The 19,442-nt window shown below is 50.7% G+C and overlaps 1 protein-coding gene across 1 annotated transcript; it reads left to right on the forward strand.

Annotated features, from left to right (window-relative positions):
• Positions 1–11,550: 11,550 nt before the first annotated feature.
• Positions 11,551–12,538, forward strand: LOC149367618 (uncharacterized). The gene has a single exon (XM_089567384.1). The coding sequence runs from the start codon at positions 11,551–11,553 to the stop codon at positions 12,460–12,462; it is 912 nt and encodes a 303-aa protein (XP_089423510.1). The 3' UTR covers positions 12,463–12,538.
• The last annotated feature ends 6,904 nt before the right edge of the window (positions 12,539–19,442 follow it).

The following is a 19,442-nucleotide window of genomic DNA, read 5'->3' on the forward strand; positions in this document are numbered from 1 at the left end:
CTCCGTTAAGCAGAATCCGCTTCAATGGACACCGCTACTAGCGTGAACCCGTCCTTACTGTAGGAAACAGTTTTTGGCCAGCACTCTGCACACATGCCTCGTCACTTCGGCAGCGGCGATGGCCAAGAGGAAATCCTGACCACCAGCGTCCTTTTATCTGACGCACTTTAAGAAGCTATTGGCAAAAAGAGTGCACGGCGAGGCATGTTATTTGCAACGATCGTCCCCTGGCTGCTGTCCCTGGACACGATGTTGGACTGCCTGGGCCTCCGTTAAGCAGAATCCGCTTCAATAGACACCGCTACTAGCGTGATCCCGCTCTTACGGTAGGAAACAGTTTTTGGCCAGCACTCTGCACACATGCCTCGTCACATCGGCAGCGGCGATGGCCAAGAGCAAATCCTGACCACCAGCGTCCTTTTATCTGACGCACTTTAGGAAGCTATTGGCAAAAAGAGTGCACGGCGAGGCATGTTATTTGCAACGATCGTCCCCTGGCTGCTGTCCCTGGACACGATGTTGGACTGCCTGGGCCTCCGTTAAGCAGAATCCGCTTCAATAGACACCGCTACTAGCGTGATCCCGCTCTTACTGTAGGAAACAGTTTTTGGCCAGCACTCTGCACACATGCCTCGTCACTTCGGCAGCGGCGATGGCCAAGAGCAAATCCTGACCACCAGCGTCCTTTTATCTGACGCACTTTAGGAAGCTATTGGCAAAAAGAGTGCACGGCGAGGCATGTTATTTGCAACGATCGTCCCCTGGCTGCTGTCCCTGGACACGATGTTGGAGTGCCTGGGCCTCCGTTAAGCAGAATCCGCTTCAATAGACACCGCTACTAGCGTGATCCCGCTCTTACTGTAGGAAACAGTTTTTGGCCAGCACTCTGCACACATGCCTCGTCACTTCGGCAGCAGCGATGGCAAAAAGCAAATCGTGACCAACAGCGTCCTTTTATCTGACGCACTTTAAGAAGCTATTGGCAAAAAGAGTGCACGGCGAGGCATGTTATTTGCAACGATCGTCCCCTGGTTGCTGTCCCTGGACACGATGTTGGACTGCCTGGGCCTCCGTTAAGCAGAATCCGCTTCAATAGACACCGCTACTAGCGTGAACCCGCTCTTACTGTAGGAAACAGTTTTTGGCCAGCACTATGCACACATGCCCCGTCACTTCGGCAGCGGCGATGGCCAAGAGCAAATCCTGACCACCAGCGTCCTTTTATGTGACGCACTGTAAGAACCTATTGGCAAAAAGAGTGCACGACGAGGCATGTTATTTGCAACGATCGTCCCCTGGCTGCTGTCCCTGGACACGATGTTGGACTGCCTGGGCCTCCGTTAAGCAGAATCCGCTTCAATAGACACCGCTACTAGCGTGAACCCGCTCTTACTGTAGGAAACAGTTTTTGGCCAGCACTATGCACACATGCCTCGTCACTTCGGCAGCGGCGATGGCCAAGAGCAAATCGTGACCGCCAGCGTCCTTTTATCTGACGCACTGTAAGAACCTATTGGCAAAAAGAGTGCACGGCGAGGCATGTTATTTGCAACGATCGTCCCCTGGCTGCTGTCCCTGGACACGATGTTGGACTGCCTGGGCCTCCGTTAAGCAGAATCCGCTTCAATAGACACCGCTACTAGCCTGAACCCGCTCTTACTGTAGGAAACAGTTTTTGGCCAGCACTATGCACACATGCCCCGTCACTTCGGCAGCGGCGATGGCCAAGAGCAAATCCTGACCACCAGCGTCCTTTTATCTGACGCACTTTAAGAAGCTATTGGCAAAAAGAGTGCACGGCGAGGCATGTTATTTGCAACGATCGTCCCCTGGCTGCTGTCTCTGGACACGATGTTGGACTGCCTGGGCCTCCGTTAAGCAGAATCCGCTTCAATAGACACCGCTACTAGCGTGATCCCGCTCTTACTGTAGGAAACAGATTTTGGCCAGCACTCGGCACACATGCCTCGTCACTTCGGCAGCGGCGATGGCCAAGAGCAAATCCTGACCACCAGCGTCCTTTTATCTGACGCACTGTAAGAACCTGTTGGCAAAAAGAGTGCACGGCGAGGCATGTTATTTGCAACGATCGTCCCCGGGCTGCTCTCCCTGCACACGATGTTGGACTGCCTGGGCCTCCGTTAAGCAGAATCCGCTTCAATGGACACCGCTACTAGCGTGAACCCGTCCTTACTGTAGGAAACAGTTTTTGGCCAGCACTCTGCACACATGCCTCGTCACTTCGGCAGCGGCGATGGCCAAGAGGAAATCCTGACCACCAGCGTCCTTTTATCTGACGCACTTTAAGAAGCTATTGGCAAAAAGAGTGCACGGCGAGGCATGTTATTCGCAACGATCGTCCCCTGGCTGCTGTCCCTGGACACGATGTTGGACTGCCTGGGCCTCCGTTAAGCAGAATCCGCTTCAATAGACACCGCTACTAGCGTGATCCCGCTCTTACTGTAGGAAACAGTTTTTGGCCAGCACTCTGCACACATGCCTCGTCACTTCGGCAGCGGCGATGGCCAAGAGCAAATCCTGACCACCAGCGTCCTTTTATCTGACGCACTTTAGGAAGCTATTGGCAAAAAGAGTGCACGGCGAGGCATGTTATTTGCAACGATCGTCCCCTGGCTGCTGTCCCTGGACACGATGTTGGACTGCCTGGGCCTCCGTTAAGCAGAATCCGCTTCAATAGACACCGCTACTAGCGTGATCCCGCTCTTACTGTAGGAAACAGTTTTTGGCCAGCACTCTGCACACATGCCTCGTCACTTCGGCAGCGGCGATGGCCAAGAGCAAATCCTGACCACCAGCGTCCTTTTATCTGACGCACTTTAGGAAGCTATTGGCAAAAAGAGTGCACGGCGAGGCATGTTATTTGCAACGATCGTCCCCTGGCTGCTGTCCCTGGACACGATGTTGGAGTGCCTGGGCCTCCGTTAAGCAGAATCCGCTTCAATAGACACCGCTACTAGCGTGATCCCGCTCTTACTGTAGGAAACAGTTTTTGGCCAGCACTCTGCACACATGCCTCGTCACTTCGGCAGCAGCGATGGCAAAAAGCAAATCGTGACCAACAGCGTCCTTTTATCTGACGCACTTTAAGAAGCTATTGGCAAAAAGAGTGCACGGCGAGGCATGTTATTTGCAACGATCGTCCCCTGGCTGCTCTCCCTGCACACGATGTTGGACTGCCTGGACCGCCGTTAAGCAGAATCTGCTTCAATGGACACCGCTACTAGCGTGATCCCGCTCTTACTGTAGGAAACAGTTTTTGGCCAGCGCTCTGCACACATGCCTCGTCACTTCGGCAGCGGTGATGGCAAAGAGCAAATCGTGACCACCAGCCTCCTTTTATCTGACGCACTTTAAGAAGCTATTGGCAAAAAGAGTGCACGGCGAGGCATGTTATTTGCAACGATCGTCCCCTGGCTGCTGTCCCTGGACACGATGTTGGACTGCCTATGCCTCCGTTAAGCAGAATCCGCTTCAATAGACAACGCTACTAGCGTGATCCCGCTCTTACTGTAGGAAACAGTTTCTGGCCAGCGCTCTGCAAACATGCCTCGTCACTTCGGCAGCGGCGATGGCAAAGAGCAAATCGTTACCGCCAGCGTCCTTTTATCTGACGCACTTTAAGAAGCTATTGGCAAAAAGAGTGCACGGCGAGGCATGTTATTTGCAACGATCGTCCCCTGGCTGCCGTCCCTGGACACGATGTTGGACTGCCTGGGCCTCCGTTAAGCAGAATCCGCTTCAATAGACACCGCTACTAGCGTGAACCCGCTCTTACTGTAGGAAACAGTTTTTGGCCAGCACTATGCACACATGCCCCGTCACTTCGGCAGCGGCGATGGCCAAGAGCAAATCCTGACCACCAGCGTCCTTTTATGTGACGCACTGTAAGAACCTATTGGCAAAAAGAGTGCACGACGAGGCATGTTATTTGCAACGATCGTCCCCTGGCTGCTGTCCCTGGACACGATGTTGGACTGCCTGGGCCTCCGTTAAGCAGAATCCGCTTCAATAGACACCGCTACTAGCGTGAACCCGCTCTTACTGTAGGAAACAGTTTTTGGCCAGCACTATGCACACATGCCTCGTCACTTCGGCAGCGGCGATGGCCAAGAGCAAATCGTGACCGCCAGCGTCCTTTTATCTGACGCACTGTAAGAACCTATTGGCAAAAAGAGTGCACGGCGAGGCATGTTATTTGCAACGATCGTCCCCTGGCTGCTGTCCCTGGACACGATGTTGTACTGCCTGGGCCTCCGTTAAGCAGAATCCGCTTCAATAGACACCGCTACTAGCCTGAACCCGCTCTTACTGTAGGAAACAGTTTTTGGCCAGCACTATGCACACATGCCCCGTCACTTCGGCAGCGGCGATGGCCAAGAGCAAATCCTGACCACCAGCGTCCTTTTATCTGACGCACTTTAAGAAGCTATTGGCAAAAAGAGTGCACGGCGAGGCATGTTATTTGCAACGATCGTCCCCTGGCTGCTGTCTCTGGACACGATGTTGGACTGCCTGGGCCTCCGTTAAGCAGAATCCGCTTCAATAGACACCGCTACTAGCGTGATCCCGCTCTTACTGTAGGAAACAGATTTTGGCCAGCACTCGGCACACATGCCTCGTCACTTCGGCAGCGGCGATGGCCAAGAGCAAATCCTGACCACCAGCGTCCTTTTATCTGACGCACTGTAAGAACCTGTTGGCAAAAAGAGTGCACGGCGAGGCATGTTATTTGCAACGATCGTCCCCGGGCTGCTCTCCCTGCACACGATGTTGGACTGCCTGGGCCTCCGTTAAGCAGACTGCTTCAATAGACACCGCTACTAGCGTGAACCCGCTCTTACTGTAGGAAACAGTTTTTGGCCAGCACTGTACACACATGCCTCGTCACTTCGGCAGCGGTGATGGCCAAGAGCAAATCGTGACCGCCAGCGTCCTTTTATCTGACGCACTTTAAGAAGCTATTGGCAAAAAGAGTGCACGGCGAGGCATGTTATTTGCAACGATCGTCCCCTGGCTGCTCTCCCTGCACAGGATGTTGGACTGCCTGGGCCTCCGTTAAGCAGAATCCGCTTCAATGGACACCGCTACTAGCGTGAACCCGTCCTTACTGTAGGAAACAGTTTTTGGCCAGCACTCTGCACACATGCCTCGTCACTTCGGCAGCGGCGATGGCCAAGAGGAAATCCTGACCACCAGCGTCCTTTTATCTGACGCACTTTAAGAAGCTATTGGCAAAAAGAGTGCACGGCGAGGCATGTTATTTGCAACGATCGTCCCCTGGCTGCTGTCCCTGGACACGATGTTGGACTGCCTGTTCCTCCGTTAAGCAGAATCCGCTTCAATAGACACCGCTACTAGCGTGAACCCGCTCTTACTGTAGGAAACAGTTTTTGGCCAGCACTCTGCACACATGCCTCGTCACTTCGGCAGCGGCGATGGCCAAGAGGAAATCCTGACCACCAGCGTCCTTTTATCTGACGCAATTTAAGAAGCTATTGGCAAAAAGAGTGCACGGCGAGGCATGTTATTTGCAACGATCGTCCCCTGGCTGCTGTCCCTGGACACGATGTTGGACTGCCTGTTCCTCCGTTAAGCAGAATCCGCTTCAATAGACACCGCTACTAGCGTGAACCCGCTCTTACTGTAGGAAACAGTTTTTGGCCAGCACTCTGCACACATGCCTCGTCACTTCGGCAGCGGCGATGGCCAAGAGCAAATCGTGACCGCCAGCGTCCTTTTATCTGACGCACTTTAAGAAGCTATTGGCAAAAACAGTGCACGGCGAGGCATGTTATTTCCAACGATCGTCCCCTGGCTGCTGTCCCTGGACACGATGTTGGACTGCCTGGTCCTCCGTTAAGCAGAATCCGCTTCAATAGACACCGCTACTAGCGTGAACCCGCTCTTACTGTAGGAAACAGTTTTTGGCCAGCACTCTGCACACATGCCTCGTCACTTCGGCAGCGGCGATGGCCAAGAGCAAATCGTGACCGCCAGCGTCCTTTTATCTGACGCACTTTAAGAAGCTATTGGCAAAAAGAGTGCACGGCGAGGCATGTTATTTGCAACGATCGTCCCCTGGCTGCTGTCCCTGGACACGATGTTGGACTGCCTGGGCCTCCGTTAAGCAGAATCCGCTTCAATAGACACCGCTACTAGCGTGATCCCGCTCTTACTGTAGGAAACAGTTTTTGGCCAGCACTCTGCACACATGCCTCGTCACTTCGGCAGCGGCGATGGCCAAGAGCAAATCCTGACCACCAGCGTCCTTTTATCTGACGCACTTTAGGAAGCTATTGGCAAAAAGAGTGCACGGCGAGGCATGTTATTTGCAACGATCGTCCCCTGGCTGCTGTCCCTGGACACGATGTTGGACTGCCTGGGCCTCCGTTAAGCAGAATCCGCTTCAATAGACACCGCTACTAGCGTGATCCCGCTCTTACTGTAGGAAACAGTTTTTGGCCAGCACTCTGCACACATGCCTCGTCACTTCGGCAGCGGCGATGGCCAAGAGCAAATCCTGACCACCAGCGTCCTTTTATCTGACGCACTTTAGGAAGCTATTGGCAAAAAGAGAGCACGGCGAGGCATGTTATTTGCAACGATCGTCCCCTGGCTGCTGTCCCTGGACACGATGTTGGAGTGCCTGGGCCTCCGTTAAGCAGAATCCGCTTCAATAGACACCGCTACTAGCGTGATCCCGCTCTTACTGTAGGAAACAGTTTTTGGCCAGCACTCTGCACACATGCCTCGTCACTTCGGCAGCAGCGATGGCAAAAAGCAAATCGTGACCAACAGCGTCCTTTTATCTGACGCACTTTAAGAAGCTATTGGCAAAAAGAGTGCACGGCGAGGCATGTTATTTGCAACGATCGTCCCCTGGCTGCTCTCCCTGCACACGATGTTGGACTGCCTGGACCGCCGTTAAGCAGAATCTGCTTCAATGGACACCGCTACTAGCGTGATCCCGCTCTTACTGTAGGAAACAGTTTTTGGCCAGCGCTCTGCACACATGCCTCGTCACTTCGGCAGCGGTGATGGCAAAGAGCAAATCGTGACCACCAGCCTCCTTTTATCTGACGCACTTTAAGAAGCTATTGGCAAAAAGAGTGCACGGCGAGGCATGTTATTTGCAACGATCGTCCCCTGGCTGCTGTCCCTGGACACGATGTTGGACTGCCTATGCCTCCGTTAAGCAGAATCCGCTTCAATAGACAACGCTACTAGCGTGATCCCGCTCTTACTGTAGGAAACAGTTTCTGGCCAGCGCTCTGCACACATGCCTCGTCACTTCGGCAGCGGCGATGGCAAAGAGCAAATCGTTACCGCCAGCGTCCTTTTATCTGACGCACTTTAAGAAGCTATTGGCAAAAAGAGTGCACGGCGAGGCATGTTATTTGCAACGAACGTCCCCTGGCTGCCGTCCCTGGACACGATGTTGGACTGCCTGGGCCTCCGTTAAGCAGAATCCGCTTCAATAGACACCGCTACTAGCGTGATCCCGCTCTTACTGTAGGAAACAGTTTTTGGCCAGCACTCTGCAGACATGCCTCGTCACTTCGGCAGCTGCGATGGCCAAGAGCAAATCCTGACCACCAGCGTCCTTTTCTCTGACGCACATTAGGAAGCTATTGGCAAAAAGAGTGCACGGCGAGGCATGTTATTTGCAACGATCGTCCCCTGTCTGCTGTGCCTGGACACGATGTTGGAGTGCCTGGGCCTCCGTTAAGCAGAATCCGCTTCAATAGACACCGCTACTAGCGTGATCCCGCTCTTACTGTAGGAAACAGTTTTTGGCCAGCACTCTGCACACATGCCTCGTCACTTCGGCAGCGGCGATGGCAAAGAGCAAATCGTGACCACCAGCGTCCTTTTATCTGACGCACTTTAAGAAGCTATTGGCAAAAAGAGTGCACGGCGAGGCATGTTATTTGCAACGATCGTCCCCTGGCTGCTCTCCCTGCACACGATGTTGGACTGCCTGGGCCTCCGTTAAGCAGAATCTGCTTCAATGGACACCGCTACTAGCTTGAACCCGCTCTTACTGTAGGAAACAGTTTTTGGCCAGCACTATGCACACATGCCTCGTCACTTCGGCAGCGGCGATGGCAAAGAGCAAATCGTGACCACCAGCGTCCTTTTATCTGACGCACTTTAAGAAGCTATTGGCAAAAAGAGTGCGCGGCGAGGCATGTTATTTGCAACGATCGTCCCCTGGCTGCTGTCCCTGGACACGATGTTGGACTGCCTATGCCTCCGTTAAGCAGAATCCGCTTCAATAGACAACGCTAATAGCGTGATCCCGCTCTTACTGTAGGAAACAGATTTTGGCCAGCACTCGGCACACATGCCTCGTCACTTCGGCAGCGGCGATGGCCAAGAGCAAATCCTGACCACCAGCGTCCTTTTATCTGACGCACTTTAAGAAGCTATTCGCAAAAAGAGTGCACGGCGAGGCATGTTATTTGCAACGATCGTCCCCTGGCTGCTGTCCCTGGACACGATGTTGGACTGCCTGGGCCTCCGTTAAGCAGAATCCGCTTCAATAGACACCGCTACTAGCGTGAACCCGCTCTTACTGTAGGAAACAGTTTTTGGCCAGCACTCTGCACACATGCCTCGTCACTTCGGCAGCGGTGATGGCCAAGAGCAAATCGTGACCGCCAGCATCCTTTTATCTTACGCACTTTAAGAAGCTATTGGCAAAAAGAGTGCACGGCGAGGCATGTTATTTGCAACGATCGTCCCCTCGCTGCTGTCTCTGGACACGATGTTGGACTGCCTGGGCCTCCGTTAAGCAGAATCCGCTTCAATTGACACCGCTACTAGCGTGAACCCGCTCTTACTGTAGGCAACAGTTTTTGGCCAGCACTCTGCACACATGCCTCGTCACTTCGGCAGCGGTGATGGCCAAGAGCAAATCGTGACCGCCAGCGTCCTTTTATCTTACGCACTTTAAGAAGCTATTGGCAAAAAGAGTGCACGGCGAGGCATGTTATTTTCAACGATCGTCCCCTGGCTGATGTCCCTGGACACGATGTTGGACTGCCTGGGCCTCCGTTAAGCAGAATGCGCTTCAATAGACGCCGCTACTAGCGTGATCCCGCTCTTACTGTAGGAAACAGTTTTTGGCCAGCACTCGGCACACATGCCTCGTCACTACGGCAGCGGCGATGGCCAAGAGCAAATCCTGACCACCAGCGCCCTTTTATCTGACGCACTTTAAGAAGCTATTGGCAAAAAGAGTGCACGGCGAGGCATGTTATTTGCAACGATCGTCCCCTGGCTGCTGTCCCTGGACACGATGTTGGACTGCCTGGGCCTCCGTTAAGCAGAATGCGCTTCAATAGACACCGCTACTAGCGTGATCCCGCTCTTACTGTAGGAAACAGTTTTTGGCCAGCACTCGGCACACATGCCTCGTCACTTCGGCAGCGGCGATGGCCAAGAGCAAATCCTGACCATCAGCGTCCTTTTATCTGACGCACTTTAAGAAGCTATTGGCAAAAAGAGTGCACGGCGAGGCATGTTATTTGCAACGATCGTCCCCTGGCTGCTCTCCCTGCACACGATGTTGGACTGCCTGGGCCTCCGTTAAGCAGAATCTGCTTCAATGGACACCGCTACTAGCTTGAACCCGCTCTTACTGTAGGAAACAGTTTTTGGCCAGCACTATGCACACATGCCTCGTCACTTCGGCAGCGGCGATGGCAAAGAGCAAATCGTGACCACCAGCGTCCTTTTATCTGACGCACTTTAAGAAGCTATTGGCAAAAAGAGTGCGCGGCGAGGCATGTTATTTGCAACGATCGTCCCCTGGCTGCTGTCCCTGGACACGATGTTGGACTGCCTATGCCTCCGTTAAGCAGAATCCGCTTCAATAGACAACGCTACTAGCGTGATCCCGCTCTTACTGTAGGAAACAGTTTTTGGCCAGCACTATGCACACATGCCCCGTCACTTCGGCAGCGGCGATGGCCAAGAGCAAATCCTGACCACCAGCGTCCTTGTATCTGACGCACTTTAGGAAGCTATTGGCAAGAAGAGTGCACGGCGAGGCGTGTTATTTGCAACGATCGTCCCCTGGCTGCTGTCCCTGGACACGATGTTGGACTGCCTGGGCCTGCGTTTAAGCAGAATCCGCTTCAATAGACACCGCTACTAGCGTGAACCCGCTCTTACGGTAGGAAACAGTTTTTGGCCAGCACTCTGCACACATGCCTCGTCACTTCGGCAGCGGCGATGGCCAAGAGCAAATCGTGACCGCCAGCGTCCTTTTATCTGACGCACTTTAAGAAGCTATTGGCAAAAAGAGTACACGGCGAGGCATGTTATTTGCAACGATCGTCCCCTGGCTGCTGTCCCTGGAAACGATGTTGGACTGCCTGGGCCTCCGTTAAGCAGAATCCGCTTCAATAGACACCGCTACTAGCGTGATCCCGCTCTTACTGTAGGAAACAGTTTTTGGCCAGCACTCTGCACACATGCCTCGTCACTTCGGCAGCGGCGATGGCCAAGAGCAAATCCTGACCACAGGCGTCCTTTTATCTGACGCACTTTAGGAAGCTATTGGCAAAAAGAGTGCACGGCGAGGCATGTTATTTGCAACGATCGTCCCCTGGCTGCTCTCCCTGCACACGATTTTGGACTGCCTGGGCCTCCGTTAAGCAGAATCCGCTTCAATGGACACCGCTACTAGCGTGAACCCGCTCTTACTGTAGGAAACAGTTTTTGGCCAGCACTCTGCATACATGCCTCGTCACTTCGGCAGCGGCGATGGCCAAGATCAAATCCTGACCACCAGCGTCCTTTTATCTGACGCACTTTAAGAAGCTATTGGCAAAAAGAGTGCACGGCGAGGCATGTTATTTCCAAAGATCGTCCCCTGGCTGCTGTCCCCGGACACGATGTTGGACTGCCTGGGCCTGCATTGGCAGCAGCGGCACCGACGAGCGAGCAGCATCTCAAGCCACATCTTCATTGTGATCTTGCAGATACAGAGCTGCATTGACTGTTCGGGCACATGCGCATCGCTGGTGATCAAGAACGACGCCTATCACCCTGGAAGCTGCCTTCCTACGCCGCTAAGACCAACACCGAGCGCTGACATCGACGGAAGGCTACAAATACAGCGAGACTGGACTGGCCGATCGCATTGGCAGCAGCGGCACCGACGAGCGAGCAGCATCTCAAGCCACATCTTCATTGTGATCTTGCAGATACAGAGCTGCATTGACTGTTCGGGCACATGCGCATCGCTGGTGATCAAGAACGACGCCTATCACCCTGGAAGCTGCCTTCCTACGCCGCTAAGACCAACACCGAGCGCTGACATCGACGGAAGGCTACAAATACAGCGAGACTGGACTGGCCGATCGCATTGGCAGCAGCGGCACCGACGAGCGAGCAGCATCTCAAGCCACATCTTCATTGTGATCTTGCAGGTTAGTGGAAGTCAGGTCCACATATCAATGTTTAGGTATCATTTCAATCGCTGCTGCTGCTGCCAAGGTGTGACGTTTTGTGACAATGCCCCCACATTTGCAGTGCTCTGTGTGTTCTGTAGATTGCACTTCGTCAGATGGCACTATTGACTGCAGTGAGTGTGGTCACAGATACCACACTGGGAAATGCGCCGGAATTACCGATGCTACGCTCAAAACAAAGGGAGATGAATACCGTAAAGCCTGGCGCTGCATCTTCTGTAGGCGCTCGAAAGCACGCATGCCGGCTACGCAGGATGCAAAACTCGCCAGTGATGATAGCGTGGATCTGAGGATCTGGATGATGGCAATTAGTGATAAGCTTGACCAGCTGCTGCCTCTTAAAGAAACGATTGACGGTATCGAAGACTCATTGCAGCTGTTAAGCGACCAGTACGATGATTTGCTTTCACGCACAGAGCGGAACGAGCGCGAGGTGAAAGAACTAAGGAAGAGGGTGGAAAAGGTCGAAACACAGAATGATGATGTCGCTCAACTGAAAGATGACATTGATGACCTTGAATGGAGGAGCCGCCGCCTCAACCTAGAATTTCATGGCATCCAAGAAACTGATAAAGAAAACCTGTTGGATAAGATAAATGCACTGACTGCCCAAATTAAACTTCCTGCACTCTCAGAGAATGATGTAGTGGCAATTCACCGTCTGCCAGCAAAAAAAGATAAGATCCCAGGCATAATTTGTCGTTTCGCAAGGCAAGCTGACAGGGACGCGTGGTGGCAAAACAGAAAGAAACTGCAAAAAGCAGACGGAAATATCTTCGTGCTAGAAAACCTAACGAAAAGAACCCGTGCACTGTTGTTCGAAGCTAAGAACTGGGCAAAAGTTAAGAAATACAAATACGTGTGGCATAGCAATGGCCGAATTCTGGTACGAAAGGCTGATGGACTGAATGCCGAATTGGTATCGAGCGTTGGCGACCTGGAGAAGCTTGCCTAAAGGCGGATGACCCATGGATATGGCGTCCTACGTTTTGCCGCACGACTTCCAGAAACACATAGGGAAACCGTTTTTGCAGTCATTCAAATGCTTTCATCTGAACATAAGATCAATCAAATATAAAAAATTAGGTCTGGATTTACTTCTTGATGAGCTAAATGAGTCACTAGATTGTGTATTGCTAACTGAGACATGGTCGACGGACAGCACCGACGTTTATAGACTTGCTGGGTATGAATCTTGTTACTTAAATCGCTCCTCTGGAAGGGGTGGCGGAATTTGCATTTTGATAAACAAGATGTACGACTATGAACTGCTTGAAAATTTTTCGATCGTTACAGATGATTATGAAATTGTATCTGTTCTTGTTCACAACAATTTGTTGGTAGTTTGTTACCGTCCTCCACATGGAAAGATGGCGCCTTTCTTTGACTACTTAGAAACGCTGTTCTCCTTTGTTGATATTAATCGTTATAGTATTATATTTGGTGGTGATATTAACATAAATATGATGAATGCTTCTTTGCAAACTAACTTTTCTGTTTTGTTGAACACGCATGGTATTAGGAACACTATTGATATGCCGACGAGAGTGACAGAAAGTTCATCCTCATTAATTGATGTGTTCCTTACAAATATTGACGCATGTAGAATCAAAGCGGGTGTACTTACGTCAGATCTCAGTGATCACTTGCCTATATTTTTGCGCGCCAAAACTCAGTTCAGCAAAAATAAAGCACGACATACATATTTCGTTCAACATATGACACACTGCAACCTTTCCAAGTTTTATAGCAAAGTTTCACGCACTTCGTGGGATCAAGTTTTTGGTAGCGAAGATGCGAACGTTGCTTATGACACATTCATGAAAATACTGAAACCAATCTATGAGGAGAGTTTCCCTTTAGTAGCAAGGAAGAACGGTAGAAAAATCCGAAAACCATGGGTTAACGCAGAACTTTCCGCGAGGATTAGAAAAAAGAATAACTTGTACCACCAATTTGTCAAAAGCAAAGACAAAAAAATACTACTAGAATTTAAAGCTTTCCGTAATCGTCTAGATAAAGATATAAAAAAAGCCAGACGTGAATATTTAGACAATGTATTTATGCCTGCAGCAGGACAAATGGATGCAGTTTGGCGTAGACTGAACTCGATGCTAAATTACAAGATAGGAACTGAAAAAGTGTGTAAGATAAAAAGACATGATGCTGAGTTAACAGGAGAAACCCTCGCGAACGCATTCAACCAACATTTTGTTCAAGGTAACACCGCCATTTGCTCCAATGACCTAGCAAACTTTCCGCGTAATGATAACTCGGTGTTTCTGACTCCAGTAAGTGAAACAGAAACTGCAAGCATAATTCTAAATTTAAGAAATAGCAGTGCCAAAGACGTAGATGGAATTCAGGTAAAACCAATCAAACACGTTGCACATTATCTTGCTCCATGCTTAATGCATGTACTTAATTTATGCTTTCAGCAGGCCATATTTCCGCCCAAAATGCAGGTCGCTCGAGTAAGCGTGCTATATAAGAAAGGTGACAAAAATGATATGGGCAATTATCGGCCCATATCGATTCTCCCGGTCTTTTCCAAAGTCTTTGAAAAAGCTATTTTAAACCGATTGACAGCATTTCAAGAAAAGCACAAATTGCTAGCTAGTAGCCAGTTCGGTTTCCGCAAAGGATTTAGCACTGAACTTGCCCTCTTGACGCAGAAAGAACACATTTTAAGTGGTTTGGAGAAAGGTAAGCTAGTCTTGGGCCTTTACGTTGACTTCTCGAAAGCATTCGACACTATCAGCCACGCAATACTTATTAGGAAGTTAGAACATTATGGCATTCGCGGAAAGGCCGGTGTTCTTATGGAATCCTACCTTAAACATCGTACCCAAATTGTAGCCATTGGTGATTCTTTATCAGATGCACTTCATGTTTCCCAGGGTGTGCCGCAAGGCAGCATCCTGGGCCCCTTTTTGTTCAATTTGTACGTGAACGATGTTTACGGTATCGCTCCATCCGCTACTTTTGTGAATTATGCGGATGATACAAGCGTGTTTTTCACAGGAGAATCAAGTGATCACCTAATAGCTGCAGCAAATGTAGCGCTTGCTAAGCTTGATGAATGGACCCAAAAAAATAGCTTGAAGATTAATGCTGATAAAACTAAAGCAGTTTTGTATCATACTAGGAACAAAAACATAGACACACAAAACACAATTACACTACGGTCAACTCCTGTAGAGATTGTGTCTAGTTTTAAAACTCTGGGTGTCATTTTTCAAAACACAATGTCATGGGATGCCCACATAGATTATATTACAAAAAAACTATCACAAATAGTAGGCATTGTTTCGCGAAATCGCCATGCATTCCCTCGCCACATTCTGATGCTGATTTATAATGGTCTTTTCTCCCCTAGACTTAATTATTGTCACTTGGTATGGGCATCGACTACTAAATCTAATATAGACAGAGTGCTCATTCTCCAAAAAAAGTTTTTAAGAGCTGTCGAAAACGTACCAATGCACTACCACACACATGAATTATTTAAAAAATACAATGTAATTCCAGTAACAAAATCCTATGACTACCGGCTTTGCAAGTTGTTCAAACAAGAAACTAAATGTAACAATTGTACTATTCAGAACATAGCTCAGCTAGAGAATAATGTAGTTTCATACCAGACGCGTCATTTTGAACCATGGAAGGTTAACACAAGTAGAACTACATGCGGTCTACAAATGCTGCAAAACAAGTTACCCCGATTACTAAACAGTTTGGAAGCTAAAAATATCCAACTCGACAATATAACTTTCAAAGCACTGCGCGATCTTTTCAAAACGAAGTAAAACGAGATTTTGTGTCTATAATATTTCCCCATGAATGTATTAAAAATGTGAGTATGTGTTACACTGAAATGTGGTAACAGTATATATGTTTTAGCGTTTTTCTTGTAATATGTTGTTTTTTTTTTCACTTTTTTTTTCTTTACATGTTGTGATAAAATATGCTGTGTATAAACTTTTTTTTTACGACATTCCGCCAACTGCCAATGAAAGGGGGCCTGCGGCCCTGTCAAGCTGGCTTCTGGCAGCTTTTTCTGCAGGCTTCCTGCATCATGTAATGTGATGTGAATAAACTTCTTCTTCTTCTTCTTCTTCCGTTAAGTAGAATCCGCTTCAATAGACTCCGCTACTAGCGTGAACCCGCTCTTACTGTAGGAAACAGTTTTTCGCCAGCACTCTGCACACATGCCTCGTCACTTCGGCAGCGGTGATGGCCAAGAGCATATCGTGACCGCCAGCGTCGTTTTATCTTACGCACTTTAAGAAGCTATTGGCAAAAGAGTGCACGGCGAGGCATGTTATTTCCAACGATCGTCCACTGGCTGCTGTCCCTGGACACGATGTTGGACTGCCTGGGCCTCCGTTAAGCAGAATGCGCTTCAATAGACACCGCTACTAGCGTGATCCCGCTCTTACTGTAGGAAACAGATTTTGGCCAGCACTCGGCACACATGCCTCGTCACTTCGGCAGCGGCGATGGCCAAGAGCAAATCCTGACCACCAGCGTCCTTTTATCTGACGCACTTTAAGAAGCTATTCGCAAAAAGAGTGCACGGCGAGGCATGTTATTTGCAACGATCGTCCCCTGGCTGCTGTCCCTGGACACGATGTTGGACTGCCTGGGCCTCCGTTAAGCAGAATCCGCTTCAATAGACACCGCTACTAGCGTGAACCCGCTCTTACTGTAGGAAACAGTTTTTGGCCAACACTCTGCACACATGCCTCGTCACTTCGGCAGCGGTGATGGCCAAGAGCAAATCGTGACCGCCAGCATCCTTTTATCTTACGCACTTTAAGAAGCTATTGGCAAAAAGAGTGCACGGCGAGGCATGTTATTTGCAACGATCGTCCCCTCGCTGCTGTCTCTGGACACGATGTTGGACTGCCTGGGCCTCCGTTAAGCAGAATCCGCTTCAAATGACACCGCTACTAGCGTGAACCCGCTCTTACTGTAGGCAACAGTTTTTGGCCAGCACTCTGCACACATGCCTCGTCACTTCGGCAGCGGTGATGGCCAAGAGCAAATCGTGACCGCCAGCGTCCTTTTATCTTACGCACTTTAAGAAGCTATTGGCAAAAAGAGTGTACGGCGAGGCATGTTATTTCCAACGATCGTCCCCTGGCTGATGTCCCTGGACACGATGTTGGACTGCCTGGGCCTCCGTTAAGCAGAATGCGCTTCAATAGACGCCGCTACTAGCGTGATCCCGCTCTTACTGTAGAAAACAGTTTTTGGCCAGCACTCGGCACACATGCCTCGTCACTACGGCAGCGGCGATGGCCAAGAGCAAATCCTGACCACCAGCGTCCTTTTATCTGACGCACTTTAAGAAGCTATTGGCAAAAAGAGTGCACGGCGAGGCATGTTATTTGCAACGATCGTCCCCTGGCTGCTGTCCCTGGACACGATGTTGGACTGCCTGGGCCTCCGTTAAGCAGAATGCGCTTCAATAGACACCGCTACTAGCGTGATCCCGCTCTTACTGTAGGAAACAGTTTTTGGCCAGCACTCGGCACACATGCCTCGTCACTTCAGCAGCGGCGATGGCCAAGAGCAAATCCTGACCATCAGCGTCCTTTTATCTGACGCACTTTAAGAAGCTATTCGCAAAAAGAGTGCACGGCGAGGCATGTTATTTGCAACGATCGTCCCCTGGCTGCTGTCCCTGGACACGATGTTGGACTGCCTGGGCCTCCGTTAAGCAGAATCCGCTTCAGTAGACACCGCTACTAGCGTGAACCCGCTCTTACTCTAGGAAACAGTTTTTGGCCAGCACTCTGCACACATGCCTCGTCACTTCGGCAGCGGCGATGGCCAGGAGCAAATCGTGACCGCCAGCGTCCTTTTATCTGACGCACTTTAAGAAGCTATTGGCAAAAACAGTGCCCGGCGAGGCATGTTATTTCCAACGATCGTCCCCTGGCTGCTGTCCCTGGACACGATGTTGGACTGCCTGGGCCTCCGTTAAGCAGAATCCGCTTCAATAGACATCGCTACTAGCGTGAACCCGCTCTTACTGTAGGAAACAGTTTTTGGACAGCACTCTGCACACATGCCTCGTCACTTCGGCAGCGGCGATGGCCAAGAGCAAATCGTGACCGCCAGCGTCCTTTTATCTGACCCACTTTAAGAAGCTATTGGCAAAAAGAGTGCACGGCGAGGCATGTTATTTGCAACGATCGTCCCCTGGCTGCTGTCCCTGGACACGATGTTGGACTGCCTGGGCCTCCGTTAAGCAGAATCCGCTTCAATAGACACCGCTACTAGCGTGAACCCGCTCTTACTGTAGGAAACAGTTTTTGGCCAGCACTCTGCACACATGCCTCGTCACTTCGGCAGCGGCGATGGCCAAGAGCAAATCGTGACCGCCAGCGTCCTTTTATCTGACGCACTTTAAGAAGCTATTGGCAAAAAGAGTGCACTGCGAGGCATGTTATTTGCAACGATCGTCCCCTGGCTGCTGTCCCTGGACACGATGTTGGACTGCCTGGGCCTCCGTTAAGCAGAATCCGCTTCAATAGACACCGCTACTAGCGTGAACCCGCTCTTACTGTAGGAAACAGTTTTTGGCCAGCACTCTGCACACATGCCTCGTCACTTCGGCAGCGGCGATGGCCAAGAGCAAATCGTGACCGCCAGCGTCCTTTTATCTGACGCACTTTAAGAAGCTATTGGCAAAAAGAGTGCACGGCGAGGCATGTTATTTCCAACGATCGTCCCCTGGCTGCTGTCCCTGGACACGATGTTGGACTGCCTGGGCCTCCGTTAAGCAGAATCCGCTTCAATAGACACCGCTACTAGCGTGAACCCGCTCTTACTGTAGGAAACATTTTTTGGCCAGCACTATGCACACATGCCCCGTCACTTCGGCAGCGGCGATGGCCAAGAGCAAATCCTGACCACCAGCGTCCTTTTATCTGACGCACTTTAAGAAGCTATTGGCAAAAAGAGTGCACGGCGAGGCATGTTATTTGCAACGATCGTCCCCAGGTTGCTGTCCCTGGACACTATGTTGGACTGCCTGGGCCTCCGTTAAGCAGAATCCGCTTCAATAGACACCGCTACTAGCGTGAACCCGCTCTTACTGTAGGAAACAGTTTTTGGCCAGCACTATGCACACATGCCCCGTCACTTCGGCAGCGGCGATGGCCAAGAGCAAATCCTGACCACCAGCGTCCTTTTATGTGACGCACTGTAAGAACCTATTGGCAAAAAGAGTGCACGGCGAGGCATGTTATTTGCAACGATCGTCCCCTGGCTGCTGTCCCTGAACACGATGTTGGACTGCCTGGGCCTCCGTTAAGCAGAATCCGCTTCAATAGACACCGCTACTAGCGTGAACCCGCTCTTACTGTAGGAAACAGTTTTTGGCCAGCACTATGCACACATGCCTCGTCACTTCGGAAGCGGCGATGGCCAAGAGCAAATCGTGACCGCCAGCGTCCTTTTATCTGACGCACTGTAAGAACCTATTGGCAAAAAGAGTGCACGGCGAGGCATGTTATTTGCAACGATCGTCCCCTGGCTGCTGTCCCTGGACACGATGTTGGACTGCCTGGGCCTCCGTTAAACAATTCCGCTTCAATAGACACCGCTACTAGCGTGAACCCGCTCTTACTGTAGGAAACAGTTTTTGGCCAGCACTATGCACACATGCCCCGTCACTTCGGCAGCGGCGATGGCCAAGAGCAAATCCTGACCACCAGCGTCCTTTTATCTGACGCACTTTAAGAAGCTATTGGCAAAAAGAGTGCACGGCGAGGCATGTTATTTGCAACGATCGTCCCCTGGCTGCTGTCTCTGGACACGATGTTGGACTGCCTGGGCCTCCGTTAAGCAGAATCCGCTTCAATAGACACCGCTACTAGCGTGATCCCGCTCTTACTGTAGGAAACAGATTTTGGCCAG

This window comes from Amblyomma mixtum, chromosome 1, assembly GCF_055824585.1.
Source record: "Amblyomma mixtum isolate Tamu chromosome 1, ASM5582458v1, whole genome shotgun sequence".
NCBI lineage: Eukaryota > Metazoa > Arthropoda > Arachnida > Ixodida > Ixodidae > Amblyomma > Amblyomma mixtum.